Below are 15,367 nucleotides of genomic sequence, written 5' to 3'. Positions count from 1 at the left end.
ACTCATACCTTGGGCTGACCAGTTGGAAGGTAACTTTCTCTTTTCTCGCTACCAACACTTCATGCACTACAGCGTACCGCAATACCCTGTGCCCCTTTATTTCTCATGAAGATCCATTGATGTACAATCATTTTCCACCTTGGAGTGGTTGATCTGTTAGGTCCTCTCTTCCTTTAGTTTGATAGTTTATAACCTCTAGGCAATTATGTATTAGTTCCTCATCTGGTTCTCCATAGAAAAACTGGGCAGGGTTTAGTTGGTTACACACAATTCCCTCTAAATCATTATCTATTAAGATGGCCTCATAATTTAACATACAGGAATCAGTGAGCTATTTCTCAGCCTTTTGGCTTAGGATACTTCTAACTGAGTGTGGGGTATATATTTTCAATTTCCCCCTAAGGGTTTATGTCTTGGTTTGAAGAGAGGTGTCTGCTAAGGAAGGCAGGACCTTCCCTGGAAATGGAAAATGTAAACCCTCTCCCTCTGAATTATTGTAATTTTGAAATGAAGGGGGGGCTCTCAGGCAAAGATATGGGAGCAAGAATAACGGTTCTTTATTAGGGAAGAAAATTAAACAAATAGACCATGCAGTAATACAAGCAGCACTGACAGAGTCAGAATATTTCCTGACACCCTGTTGGTCAGGGTGCTGGTAGCAGTCCAATTGAAATGGTGGCTGAAGTCCTCCTGAAGTGGCAGATGTGGTTCTGTTGAAGCAGTGATCCTGTAGAAGGGTGTGGTCTTCCTTTGAAGATCCAGTGATGGTGTAGATAGGCCTGGTCTTCCTCCGGGAATCCAATGGAAAAGGCTGCTGCTCCTCTGGGAATCCAGTGGAAAAGGCTGTTCTGGTGTCCCAAAATCTCAGATTTTATATCTAGTTAGGAATGCTTGGCTCCTCGGTCTGGGTGGAGCATCTCACAATGGGATGATGTAATTTTGATCAGTCATGCAGTGACACTCAATGGCTCATTAACAGCAGATGTCTCCCCAGAGGGAGGATTGGTTTGTGGAAGAGATAAAGAAAACTGCCCAATTAACAGAAGATAACTGCTTCACCTCTAACAGATGGGAACAGAACACACATATTTCCTTGCAATCCAGGACATTATCCACCCCTTATTCTATTTCCATCTGCATCAGAGTAAAACCGTACACACAGTTTTCACTTATGACTAGGTTTCCTTGTAGTACACAACGGCTTTCTCCGTCTTTTTGCATTACCCACCAAGTGTAACCAGGTCCTTGAGCAAAAACAATCCCATAGATGGGGTTGTCTTTGACTGGGGTGGAATTAATACAAACAGTCTTTCCTAAAACACCTTTCATGTGTACAACAGGGACTTTATCTCCATCCACTGTGTGCAGGGGTTCAGACTGGGCAGGACCAGCTCGATTTATGGACCCTCAGATGTTGACCATCCAGGTGGCTTTTGCTAAGTTCATTTGCCAATTTCTAAAAGTTCCACCACCAATTGCCTTCAGAGTCATTTTAAGTAGTCTGTTGCACCGTTCAACTTTCCCAGCAGCTGGTGCATGATAGGTGATATGATATATCCACTCAATACCATGTTCTCTGGACCAGGTATTGATAAGGCTTTTCTTGAAATGAGTCCCATTGTCTGACTCAGTCCTCTCAGGGGTTCCATGTGTCCACAGGATTTGCTTCTCCAGGCCCAGGATGGTGTTCCTGGCAGTGGCGTGAGGCACAGGGTAGGTCTCCAACCATCCAATGGTGGCTTCCACCATGGTCAGATCATAGAACTTGCCTTGGCATGACTGGGGCAGTGTGATGTAGTCAATCTGCCAGGCCTCCCCATACTTGTACTTGGACCGCCGCCCACCATACCACAGGGGCTTCACTCGCTTGGCCTGCTTGATGGCAGCACATGTCTCACAGTCATGGATGACCTGAGAAATACTGTCCATGGTTAGAACCACCCCTTGGTCTCGTGCCCACTTATAGGTAGCATCTCCACCCTGATGACCTGAGGCATCATGGGCCCATCGAGCTAGGAAAAACTCTTTCTTATGTTGCCAATCTAAGTCTGTCTTTGACACCTCTATTTTTGCTACCTGATCTACCTGTTTGTTGTTTTGGTGTTCCTCATTAGCCCAGTTCTTGGGGACATGAGCATCTATGTGGTGGACCTTCACAGGCAGCCTCCCTATCCTGGAAGCACTGTCTTTCCACTCATCAGCAGCCCAGATTGGTTTTCCTCTATGCTGCCAGTTAGCCTCTTTCCAGCCACCTCTCCAGCCACCCCCACAGAGAATTGGCCACCATCCATGAATCAGTGTAGAGGTAGAGCTTTGGCCACTTCTCTCTTTCTACAATGTCCAGGGCCAGCTGAACAGCTTTGAGTTCAGCAAATTGACTTGATCCACCTTCTCCTTTGGTAGCTTGTGCAACCTGTCGTGTGGGGCTCCATATGGCTGCTTTCCACTTTCGGTTCATCCCTATGATTGGACAGGAACCATCAGTGAAAAGACCGTAGCGTGTTTCCTCTGGGAAAACTTGGTTATATGGAGGAGCTTCTTCAGTCCATGTTGCTGGTCTTGTTCTTCATCTGTGACACCAAAATTTTCACCTTCAGGCCAATTTGTAATTACCTCCAAAATCCCAGGGCCATTCAGTTTACCTATATGGGCAGTGTCTCTGTTCCTTTGGGAGCCTCTCAGGAACCCTCAGCCAGTCCCGAGTTGGCAGACACCGGGGGGAACCCCGACACGGCCGACAGCGGGGAGACACTCTCCCAAGCCCTGAGGGTATGGAGGGCACGTGGTCATCTTTGCAGCAGGAGAGACACCAGAGACATGGGTAAAAGATTAAGGCCCGATTCTTAGCAGGGGTTAATCCCAGGTTTTATTCTAGGAGTCCCAAAGGAGCCCCTACACCTCAGGCGGCTCCTGCTGAGAGCCCCGGGAGATTTGACAAGGTTACATTTAAAGGGAGGTGGAAACCAAAAGTAGATAACATTTTACTAAACAATAAGTGACCCTAAGGGATGGGTACTGGGGGACAGACATTTAGGACAGCATTTGGGGCAAGGCTTGGGGGGCTCACCCCTGGCCTCTTGCTAATCACTCGACATCCTGGACCAAAGCTTCTAGATGGAGGGGATGGGATGCTGAGTGATTGACAGAGAGCCAGGCTGGGGATTTGGGGATGATCTCAGCAAGAGAAAGGGATTACACAGGTAAAGGAAGGGGGGTACCATCTGGGATGAACCATTTGGGAAAAAGTCAGGGATTCAAAAACAAAACTATTGCAAAGTATTATAAAGTATAAAAACACACGATGAGACACCACCCAGATCTGGTGTTTGCTGCACAAGTGCCCAGATCCGGAAATTTCCCAGGGCTGGCACAGCCCAAGTCCAGCAATTTGCTGGCACAGAAAGCCAGAATCTGGCAATTTCCTGATGCCAATACAGGTGCCCAGACCTGGTGTTTGCTGCCACTGCCAGTGCTCATATCTGGATATTTCCCTGTTCTGGCAGAGCCAAGTCCAGCGATTTTCTGGCAAAGAAAGCCAAAATCTGGCAATTCCCTGCTACCGTCATTGGCAATGCCAAGATCCGGTGTTTGCTGGCACCACCAGTGCCCAGAAGCAGGAATTTCCTGGTGCCGGCACAGCCTGAGTCTAGTAATTTTCTGGCAAAGAAAGCCAAGACCTTGCAAATACCTGGTGCTGTCCCCACCCAGATCTGGTGTTTGCTGGCACTGCCAGTGCTCATATCCAGCAGTTTCCCAGTGGCAGCACGGCCCAAGTCCAGCAGTTTGCTGGCACAGAAAGACAAATCCTGGCAATTTTCTGGTGATAGCACCGGCACCACCCAGATCTGCAGTTAGCTGGCACCGCCAGTGCCCAGATCTGGCAATTTCCTGGTGCTGGCACAACCCAAATGCAGCAATTGTCTGGCAAAGAAAGCCAAAACCCGGCACTGCCCAGATCTGGCGTGTTGGGGTTGGTTTAAAAGAAGAGGGAGACCTCAGCTTAAGGCCGTGGGAAAACTCTCTTTAGCTGGGGTCAGCAGGAGCTCCCGCCCATAATCCTCTTGTTCAGTTATGCAATTGTTACTAGAAAGTTCTGAGTTCTCTTTGCTACCATTGGTTACTTTATACTGCAAAAACTGTAATATTCTTAATCCTTCCTTCCTCTTGGATCCTTCCCTCAGATCCCACCTTAACCCCTCCCCATAAATAAATGTATAAATATTCCTGCTAGACCCTGGACCCAGGCCTTTTTCTGCTTCTCTCTCTGTACTGTGTACGCCGTCCTGTTTGTTGTGTTTGCCTTCAGTAAAGTTCTGTTTCCAGACAATGAGATGAAAGCAGTCTCTGTCTGTAAAGTTGCCAGAGCTGGTTCTCAGGGAAACCACTGGTCAACAGTGCAGACAAGGACCAGAAGGTTTCACTGGTGTTTGCTGGCACTGCCAGTGCCCAGATCTGGAAATTTCCCTATTCTGACACAGCCCAAGTGCAGCAATTTGCTGGCACAGAAATCCAAAACCTTTCACCTTTCTGCTACTGGGTCTGGCACTGCCCACATCTTGTGTTTGCTGCACCAGAACCCAGATTTGGAAATTTCCCGATGCCAGCAGAGCCCAAATCCGGCAGATTTCTGTCACTGGCAACGACACCACCCAGATCAGGATTTTGCTGGCAGTGCCAGTGGCCAGATCTGAAAACTTCCTGGTGCTGGCACAGCCCAAGCCCAGTGATTTGCTTGCACAGAAAGCCAAAGTTTGGAAATCTTCAGGTTCTGGCTCCAGCGCCACCATGATCTGGTGTTTGCTGGGACCGCCAGTGCCCAGATTTGGAAATTTCCCAATGCCTTCACAGCCAAGGTCCAGCAATTTGATTTTAGCCACCTCAGGAAGAGAAGTTCCTCGGACTGTGACTTTCCTTTTTCTTGGAACTGTTTAAACCTGCTCTGGACTGAAAACCCAGACAAACACCTGCAGCTCACACCTGTGGCCCCCCGAGCTCTGGAATGCTGCATTCCAGAACCAGAGGGACTTAGAAGAGACTGAGTGAGCCAACTACAACCCACAAAAAGGACTTTCTGAATTGGCCAACTCTTCAGCACTGTCCAAGGTTTTATTTAATATTATTCATTTTTCATGCTTGTGAATACTTTACTCGTTAAAAAAAAATGGGGTTTTTTTTCACTTTTCTCCAGGGAAGTCTTTTCCTGAACTAGTAGGGGTAGGGGCCACTTCAACTTGCTTTCTAGACAGACCCCTTTAGGAGGTTTCCTCCCCAAATTTACCCTAAGCCAGCACAAACAGTCACAATGAAAATTTCACCAGTGGCGTAATTTCCTGGTGGCAAATCTTGTGACAGAAGCTTGACCTTGTTCTCCATGAGAGATTCTTGGGAAGAGCAGACAGGAGAAGACTCCTGGAAAACTGAAACAGCTTTCCAGATGTAAAATAAAAGAAACAATCCAAGGTGTTTTCCTCTATTTTTTTCTATGCTCCCCTTTTCTATGTTGCGTCCAGTAATTTCAGATGCACCTCGCCTCTAGGATCGATGACTTAGTGATTTTTAGACACTCTAAAATACCATGAGCCACACACAGTTTTCCTTCCCCTGTTTTTACGGGAAAGCAACACTGGAGGTGTAAGTGCAGTGCTGGGGTCAGGTAGGAATCCTACCCCAAGGGAAGGCGGCCCGACAGTGTTTGACCCTCAGCAAGGACAATGCACAGCAGCAAGCGAGGGGATCGCTGTGCCAGTGCGCAGGAGTCAGGGCTCTGCATTTGGGCTCAAGGCCGCAAAGTTCCCGTGTTTGGGCAGACGGAGGGGCTGTCCCCGGGGCGCGCGGGGCTCGAACGTGGGGCTCGTGGGGCGAGCGGGGAACGGACACGGGGACGAACGGCCCCGGTGCCTCAGTTGCAGCGGCGGCAACGGCGGCAGCGGCAGCAGCAGCGGCGAGAGCAGCAAAACTGATAATTTAAAACACGCTTTCCCCTATTTTTCTTTCTCTTTCTCTTTGTCCTATTATTTCTCTTTCTCTCCCTTTCCCGCTGTCGGGCACCCTTCTCTCGGGGTCCCTTGCCCGGCGTCCCTTTCCTCTCCCCGCCTCCCTCTCCCCTGCAGGGCAGGGCCATGCCCCCGGCCCGCCCCCGGCCCCGTGCCCGGCCCCGGCCGTCCCGCCGCGGTCTCGCCTCCGCCCGGCTCTGGCCGTGCTGGCGGTGGCGCTGCTGGGCGGGCATCAGTGCCTGGTGCGGGGGCGGCGTCGCCGCCCTTCGGCTCCGCCTGGCCCGAGCCCGGCCCCGGACCCGACGCAGGGTCCAGTCCCGACCCCGGCCCCGGCTTCTCCCGGGGCCCGCGGAGCACACCCGCGGCGCGGCCGCTCCCGCCGCTTCCGATGCGGCTTCCCCGGCCCGAGCTCCGCCGCTCGGAAGCGCGGCCTCCGTCCCCAAGCTGTCGGGGCCCGGGGCGGGTGGGGATGCCGGGCCCGGGGCGGGTGAGGGGCGCTCGGGGGCCGTTTCTGGCCCCGGGCCGAGCGCTGACAGCCGCGTCCCGCCCGCAGGGAAGGCGCAGGAGGCCCTGCAGGAGCGGTACCAGCTGGGCTCGCTGCTGGGACGCGGCGGCTTCGGCAGCGTCTTCGCGGCCACGCGGCTCTCGGACGGCGCCCCGGTGAGCGGCAGGGCCGGCGGCGGGCGCAGGCGGAGGGGGCGGAGGAGGAGGAGGAGGAGAAGGTCGGGGCGCGGCGGGACAGGCGGCGAGCTCACCCCGCTGCTCTCCCTCGCTCGCAGGTGCCATCAAACGCGTGCCGAGGGATCGCATCCGGCACTGGGGCGAGCTGGTGAGTGAGCGGAGTCCGCGGCAGCAGCCGGGCCGTGCAGGGCGGCGAGGAGCCGGGGCCCGGCACGGTGGGAGCCGCCGTGAGCCCTGCGGGGAGAGCGGGCGTGGGTTGAGCGGGGCATGCAGAGCATCCCGGGCTGGCTGAGGGCTCCCAGAGCCCTGGCACGGCCTCGGCCCCACTGAGGGCGTCGTGCTCCTCCCGCAGCCCGACGGCACCAGTGCACCCCTGGAGATCGTGCTGCTGGCCAAGGTGTCCTGTGGCTGTGGCGGTGTCATTCAGCGCCTGGAGTGGCTTGAGCTCCCCGACAGCTTCCTGCTGGTGCTGGAGCGTCCGCAGCGGTGCCAGGAGCTCTCGGGTTTCCTGGCGGAGCGGGGGTTCCTGCCGGAGGAGGAGGCGCGGGGGCTGTTCTGCCAGGTGCTGGAGGCCGTGCGGCACTGCACCAGCTGCGGGGTCCTGCACCGGGACATCAAGCCCGAGAATGTCCTGCTCGACCTGGCCAGCGGGCAGCTGAAACTGATCGACTTTGGCTGTGGCGCCTTCCTCCAAGACACAGCCTACACCCAGTTTGCAGGTGAGCCCTCGCAGGGGGTGCTCCTGGGCATCTCGTGGCCCAGCCTGGTTGCAGCATTGGGGCTTCCCCCTATTGCAGCCGGGATGGGATTGATGCTAGAGCCGAGTTGATTTGGGTGGGGTGTGAGGGCGGCCAGCTCCCAGCCCTGCTGACAGCCTTCAGCACCCACTGTGCCCTGGGCTGGGGCTGGAGCTGGGGCAGCCAGCCTGACACAAACCCCCATGGGGGCAGCAGAGAGGGGGGTCTGACCGCGTGCCCCGGATGGTTTGGTGTGCAGGCAAGGAAGGGCTGGACTGCTCCACTCCCCTTGCTTGCCTTGGCTTATTAATATTTTTGGGAGCCATGCAGATGGGGAGGAGAGTGGATTTTCTCCACTACGGGGTGGGTTTTTCCTTTGTGTGTCATGGTTGGGCCTTCCTAGGGTTTCTGCTGCCCTCTTCCAGCACCAGTGGCTTCTTTTCCAGTCCCGGGTTTGTGCACAAGTCCCAAGTGCTGGCAAGAGGGCAGCGCTCACCCCGTGTGCCTCTGGGGCAGCCCCCACACGCCCAGGGATGCTGGGGCCAGGCTCTGGGAGCAGCAGCATCCCCCTGCTAAGCTGTGTCTGTGTTCCACAGGAACCCTGTCCTACAGCCCACCAGAGTGGATCCAGCACCAACGCTACCACGGCGAGGCAGCCACGATCTGGTCCCTGGGCCTCCTGCTGTGCCACCTGGTCATGGGGAAGCACCCGTTCAGGAGGGGCCAGGAGATCATCCGGGGGCGGATCTTGTTCCCACGATGGCTCTCTCAAGGTGGATCCTCATCTCTGGGCACGGGGGGAATGCCAGTGCTGGGAGACAGCAGCGGGCTCATGGGCAAACCACTCTGGCAGCTGCTGAGCAGGCACATGTCCTGCTCTCCTGCTGTCCTCCAAACAGAGCATCCATGGGGAAGTTTAGGCCCAGCTCTGGTCACACCCAGCATGACCTGGGCATGGGAACAGGAGGGCAACTTCTCCAACTGACTGGTGATTTCTGGTTTCTCTCCCCAGAGTGCCAGGATGTCATTAAGAGGTGTTTGTCCATGCAACCCTCGGACAGGCCATCCTTAGAAGATCTTTTCTGTCATCCTTGGGTGAAGGGTGTTTCCCTGCCCTAGAAGATGGAAGAGATCCACATGCACAGTTGGATCCAGGGACCTAGCAGTTACCAGCACCACGCATCTCTTGGCAATCAGTGGCAAAGCAAACCAGGCTGGTTTTATCCTGCTTGTAGCTCTGAGCAGGGGTCAGCAGAAGGGAACACACAGCTCTTGGGCTGGAGCTGAGCTGGAGACCTGGTGTGGCACACACTGGTGGCCACCATCCCCCTGGTTTTGTTTGTATGGTTCATGGATGGCTGGGGCCCTGGGCAGAGCCCTGACAGCCTGGTCTGACCCCAGGGAAGGAGAAGGAGCCCCTGGAGAAGCTGTTCCAAGTGGGGCTGCTGCTGGAGACACCAAGGACAACCTCAAGGATGATAATCTCTTCCTTGGCCTGGCCAGCTGAAGATGATGGACTTGGATTCTGCCACCTTCTTCAAAGCCAGGCTCCAGGCCCAATTTGCAGGTGAGTCCACAGGCAGGGGCTTGCTCCCAGATCTGGGCATGGCACAGCTGGGCACCAAAGGTTCCCTCTTTGCTGGGGCAGATGCAATGAATTCTTCAGTCAGCTGCCCAGCTGCTTTTTGGCTCTGGGCAGCTGCTGAGGGCTGGATGTGCCGTGGCTGGCTGCAGGCTGGGCACATGTGCTGCCCTCCTGCTCTGCTGCCAAAGGCAGCAGGGATGGGCAGCTCTGGGCACAGCTCTGGGCACAGCCAGCATGGCCTGGGCACTGCAGGCCTTGGCACAAGGGCACAGGAGCCCTCAGCTGACGGGTGCTTTCTGCTTTCTCTCCTTGCAGCCGGGCTCTGCGGGTGCTGAGGCTGCTCTGGGCTCTGCCAGGGCTCTGCTGGGCTCAGCCCTGGGCCCAGCTGGGCTGGCTCTGCCCTCACATTGCTCTGACAGCTCTGCATCAGACGAGCCCATTGCGAGCACAGCACCTGAGCTTTCTGCTTTGACAGGTGTGTGAGACTCTGCTGCAGGGCCAGAGATTGCAGCTGGGGACACACATCCAACTGGCAAGGACCGGAACTCTCCACAGTCCCAGCTGAACGCCTGGATCTGCACAGGGTGTTTTATCTGTCCCAGTCTTCATTCCTTTTTGACTTGAATTGTGCAATTGCACTTTCTTCCTCCTCTAGAAGTGCCATGAGTGGGCCAAAGCTGGCGAGTGGGCCGTGCTCCTGAGGCAGTGCAGTCTGGAGCTGGTGGATGGAGAATTGCCCTTCTGCACTGCCATACCAGAGCAAAAAGCTGTCAGTGGGACTTTGTGTCTCTAACACATCCCTGACAGTTTTAAAGGGAATGTGCAGCTCATTCACAGGGTGAGAAGGAAGGTCATCTTCTAAAGGATTTGTGGTTTGACAGAGCTTCCATTCCCAGTCCTGCTTGGAGCTGGCAGAGCACAAAGCAATTTCTTCTTCCTTCACACCAATTTCACCACAATTCAAAATTACAGTATTGGAAACAAACCCCAAAATATTTTTTAAAAAGGTTAATGTAGCTGGTAAGATGGATCCATGCCATTACCACATTTACAAAATAATATCTGAGTTCTCTTTTTAAGAAAACTCAGTTTTCTCTTTATCCAAAGTTATGCGCTATTTTTCTTTACACATTTGGGTTTTGTTTGTATCTATCACATTGTTTATGTGTTTTTATTAATTTTATTTCCTTTCTTTTTTTTTTAACAGAAAACCTGTCCTATCAAAGGAATGTCCTTTGCTCCTGGTTCCCGTGTGGAGCAGCTCCCTTCCTGCTGGCTGAGCTGCTCAGGCAGAGCCCAGCAGCTCCTGACCCTGCAGGGCTGAGGCTTTTCCCCGTTGCTGGGCACAGACTGATGGAGCAGCACTGCTGAACACGGGCACACAGAGGGACCAGCAGCAGCTGCCTTTGGCCACCTGAGGCTCCAAGGCCCAAACTCTGAGCAGCCAGGGCTGGAAGAGACTGGCAGGATCTGATCCCTGACTCTGGGCCAGGGCTGCACAAATGACCCCACAGCAGCAGCAGCAACAGCAGCAGCAGCACATGCAGCTGACTTTGAGCACAGCCCCTGCCCCTCTTGCCTCCCGTGTGCAGCGGTGTCACAGCAGCCTGAGGCACCTGGGAGCCCCAGGGCCAGCAGGGACTGGAGATGGCAGCCCTGGGCTCCTGGAGGCTGTGCAGGGAACGGAGCTGGGCACTCCCTGTGCATGGGGAGCTTCCAGATGGAAAAGGCTGCTGTGCCCAGGCAGCTGCAAGGGCACAGAAAGGAGGCTCTGGAGCACTGGATCTGTTCCAGTGCCACAGTCCTGGGCAGCAGCCAGCGAGCCCTGGGGGAACAGAGGGCACAGCAAGAGGGACAGAACCAGGCAAGGGCAGAGACTGGAGAGAGCCAGGCCTGGAAGCAGGAACAGCTGCTCCATTGCACTCTTGGAGAAAGCTCTTGGCTGGTTCAAAGCAGTGAAAGGCGTAAAGGGCAGAGAGGAGGCCACAGCAAACAATGCTCCTGTTTGCACAGCCTCCCCTCTCCGTATCCCAGAAGGAATTGCATGGACTGTGTTCTTCTCTCTGAGCCATCTCGTTCAGCATGAGCAGCTCAGCACCAGGAGTTGAAGGAGCTGAAGCCTCAGGCCACAGGAGCTGGGCAAGAGGGAGCTTTTGGAGCAAAGTAATGCTGCTGAAATAGACCCAGCTGAATGCAGTGGATATAATCATGGAATCACAGAATCCTTTCTGTTGGAAAAGCCCTCTGAGCTCACCCAGTGCAGCCGCTCACCCTGCAGTGCCAAGCCCAGCACTAAACCACGTCCCTGAAGTGCCAAGGCCTGGACACCAGCCCTGAGTGAGGCCTGGACAGCAGGCCCTGAGCCAAAGGTGGCCTCTGGATGAACCTTCCAACCAAAGGTTGTCTTTGTATCTGCTCCCTGATGAAATATGCATGGTCATTAGCACTGTAATAGATGTAGCCACTCATAAGTGAAACATGGATTGACCTTTGTGTATTTAGAAGCCAGACAAGGCCATGAAATCTGACATCTGGCCTTGTTTGGGGCTGTAGGATCAAAGTCAGCTCCCTTGGTTCCTCCTTGAGCCCTGGCCAGGCTTTGGGAGGCACCCAAGAGGAGGATGAAAGCAGATGTTGCCACACTAGCAGTGCTGTCAGTTTGTTCATTCAGCACTGTCAGAGCTGGGCCCTCTCCCAGCGGGGTTGGAGCCTCTCCTGGGGCTGGAGGCACCTGCAGGAATTGCCAGTGCCCAGGAGTGGCTCTGCAGCCCTTGGCTGTGACAGCTTCCCCAGCTGCTGTGTGGGTCTGGGGGATGGTAAAGGCTGAGGGTAAATGCTGCTGGATCTTTCTTAATCACTGCTGCAATCTTTGCTGGGGATGGTTTGGTGCATTGCTGAGCTTCTCCTTTTGTGATTCTTTGCTGCTCTGAACTGCAGTGAATGACACTGATTCCTTCAGTTTGAGTCTGTGTCTTTGGTGCTGACCCTGCCCACTGGTAAAACAAAACTGGCACAGTCTGGCCAGATGCCAACAAAATGTCACTTGTTCAGTGTAAATGTGAGGAATCAGTGCCATCAGAAATTCCCAGCTGGGAAACCCTTCCCTGGAGTTCCCTGGCTCTAGAGTGGGCTGAGGTCGGAGCCCCGTGGGAGCAGTGGGGCAGTCGGGTAAAAGAAGCTGCACCCCTGGATGGCTTCAAATGCATCCAAAAATTGCAAATGGAAAAGGAAAAGACCTTGTGGGTTTGGGCAGACAAAGATGAATTTGTTAAGAGTACATAGGAAACAGCACCTTCAGAAGGAACAATGATTGTTGGAATGCTCCCACATGGAGCAACAGAAGAAGGTTCTAATCTGGAGCTCAGATGCATTTGTGCAAGTGAAATATTAATATATTAAATAACTATATATATATTTATAGGATAATAATACCTTAATATATATATTTATCTTTTATATATGTCCATATCAATCTATATCTATATTTCTCTATCACTGTCTACATGTAAAATTATCATAATGTGAAGTAGTGCTGACAATGCTAATTTGGTAGCTTTGGGTGCTGAGGGATGTAACACTAAATACCCTACAGAACAGGATTGGCCAGGACCCTAATGTCAGTGACCAACTTTGTGAGATTGTATACAATGAAATAGGAGGAAGGGAGGAAATTGGCTATTTTTGCAGGGTTTGCTGATTCTGGGATGCAGAGTGCTTTGTTTGTTCCTATGAAAAATACAGTGATTAAGCCTGCAGGGTTTTTCATGTACCAGACTATGCACAAGCTGCAGGACTGGTTGAACTGGTTGTTTAAAGAGCAGTGTAAAAAATGAGGAGATGGAACCTTTGCCCATGGAGAGCCCATCTCCCAGATGTGCTCCATGCCCTTCACAATGGCCCACTGGGGAAATGGAACCCCCTGGCTGTGCACGGCTGCCCCCAGTTTGCAAATCCATCCATGGGCAGTGAGACTTGGGCTGCCTGGGAAATTGTTCTGGCTGTGATGGCCCCTGGCAGGGCCAGCCCAGAGGCTGCAGGGCTGGGCCTTCATGCATTGGAATTAATGTGGAGAAATTCAAAGCAAATGAGAGCTATCAATCCTGAAACAGGAATTCAGATTCCTCCAGGACACTTTGCTTTGGTAACTGCTCCCTTGGAGCTTGGCCTTGCAAAGTGTTCCTGTCATGGCAGGAGGAATCGATGCAGAATATCAAGGAGAAATTACAGTAATTCTGTTAAACTATAGTGACCAGGATTGGATTATTCAACCCCATGACAGGGTAGCACAATTACTGATCTTGCAATTTTAAGAACGATTTTGCAAAAAGGAGATGCACCTCCAGTCACCACCGTTTGTGGAGATAAAGGGTTTGGATGCAGCAGCCCTGATAATGGAGCCAGATTGTGGGTCCAGAGGCCAAAAGGCCCTTCCGAGGCAGCTGAAGGAGCAGCTCCTGGGAAAGACAACTCTGAGTCCTGAAACCTGGGCAGGAACAATGGGAATGTGTCCCTGCAGCCAAGGATTCTGTGTGAGAACAAGTAGATCTGACAGGAGATTGTTTTACACATCCTGCCAGACCAAATCTCCCTGTTTGCCCCAAGGGCCCCTTTGGAAAATGCTCTGATCCACGGGGCTCCATGTGAATGAAGGCTGCTGTGACACTGAGGGACTTGCACAGGAATTCCATCCAGGAGCCTGGGTGTCCCTCAGGGACTGGGACCCGGCCCCTTCCAGCCAGAGGGGAAAGGGCCCCCCAAGCCTTGTTAGCCACAGACAGCATGGGAAAGCTGAACAGCAAAGGGCCTCAGGGCGTTATTCTGGAATTAAAAAGGTGCCAGCTCCAGGCACAACAGAATTCTTGTTCCTAACTCCAATGGGATTGAGAAAAAAGAATTAAGAACGTTGTCACAAAAGTACTCCTGATGTCTGTAAGGTGTACCTTGAAAGTCAGCCAGAATCTTTGTCTGTCACAAACCCCTCCAGTGTTTCACCAAGGGATTGGTCATCAAAATGTAATGATGAGTTATGATGGATTGCTGAGCTTATCCTTTTGTAATTCTTTGCAACTGTGCATGATATAAATGACACAATTCCTTCAGTTGGTGTCTGTGTCTTTGGTAGTGACCCTGCCCACTGGTGAAACAGGGCCCCCTCTTGCTTAAGTGTTACCTGGGAAGGCAAAAGCCCTCCCTCCAAAATTCCCCCCTTCATACCCTGAGCATGATGTGCTCTGGTCTGGGCTATGCCCGGGGTCAGTTGGGGTCCCCTGTCCTGGCTGTCCCCTGCCCAGCTCCCCCGCAGCCCCAGCCCCTCCCCAGCGTGGCTGACGAGGGGCAGGACAGGCCTTGGCTGTGCTGCAGCTCAGCAAGAACAAAACCATCTCTGCGTGCTCAGCCCTGTGCTCAGCACCCGGCCCAGCAGTGTCTCAGTGCCAGGGGCTGTGCCCTCAGTCCCTGCCAGGGGTTTCCATGGCAACTGCCAGGCCAGGTGACCCAGGTGTCCCCCCAGTGCCGGTTGCCATGGAAACAGTGCCCAGCCCTGCCCCTTTCTGTCTGGCTGACCTGGCCTTTGGCCCTGGCAGTGCCGGTGGCTGCTGGTTCCTGGTGCCTGAGCGGCCAGCGCGGCACAGGGCAGGTGGCCATGGCACAGCCCCCAGCAAGGGATCCCCTCTGGCTCTGGGCACTGACACCAGCCCTGAGCAAGGGGCCAGGGCAGCTTTCCATGGCCACCAACCATCACAACTGGGCCGGGCATTGGTTGCCATGGCACCAAACCAAGGAACGGGCCCAGTGGCTGCTGCCATGTCACCTGGTGACACCAACGAGTGTCACTGCAATTGTACCTGGAACAACCCTGGCAGCGCTTTGTCCCAGGGTTGCCATGGAGCTGAGGACAGCATGGCTGGGGCTCTTCAAGGGCCCTGGGGCAGATGGGAAGGAGCAGCTGAGCAGGGGCTGATCCATCCCCAGTGCGCTGCACAGCCCAGGGCAGCGTCCCAGAGCGTCCTCATGGAGCTGCCAACAACATCCCCCCTCTGCAGCCCTGGCCTCTCCCCCAGCTCACACAGGTGCCCCATCCTTGCAGGCACAGACACGGCAGCACTGGCTCAGCAGCCCCTGTTTGCATTGCACACAGCAGGGGGAGCACCCCCATGCTGTTGCTGTGGGACATGAACCTGAGGGAGCACAAATGCCATCAGCCCTGGGGCCAGCAAGGGCAGGGGGATGGCAAGGAAACCACCCAGGTTTGTCCTGGCCTCTGCACTCAGCCAGAAAGTTTGTTCCCATCAGCTGGGAGTGCCCTGTGAGTGCCATCCTGTGGGTGCCCTGTGATGGCACTCAGGGTGATCTGTTCCATAACCTTGCTGGGC

The 15,367-nt window shown here is 54.0% G+C and overlaps 1 protein-coding gene across 1 annotated transcript; it reads left to right on the top strand.

Moving 5' to 3' along the window:
• The first annotated feature begins 2,646 nt into the window (after positions 1 to 2,646).
• On the top strand, positions 2,647 to 8,530 carry LOC134434703 (serine/threonine-protein kinase pim-1-like). The gene is made up of 6 exons (XM_063183331.1): positions 2,647 to 2,769; positions 6,111 to 6,657; positions 6,773 to 6,822; positions 7,027 to 7,393; positions 8,008 to 8,184; positions 8,424 to 8,530. Exons 1-6 carry the CDS (start codon positions 2,647 to 2,649, stop codon positions 8,528 to 8,530), a joined length of 1,371 nt encoding a protein of 456 aa, XP_063039401.1.
• Positions 8,531 to 15,367: the final 6,837 nt, after the last annotated feature.

This window comes from Melospiza melodia, unplaced genomic scaffold, assembly GCF_035770615.1.
Source record: "Melospiza melodia melodia isolate bMelMel2 unplaced genomic scaffold, bMelMel2.pri scaffold_46, whole genome shotgun sequence".
NCBI classification, from domain to species: domain Eukaryota; kingdom Metazoa; phylum Chordata; class Aves; order Passeriformes; family Passerellidae; genus Melospiza; species Melospiza melodia.
The sequence above is the reverse complement of the archived record's forward strand: the minus strand, read 5'-3'. Positions and strand labels throughout refer to the sequence as shown.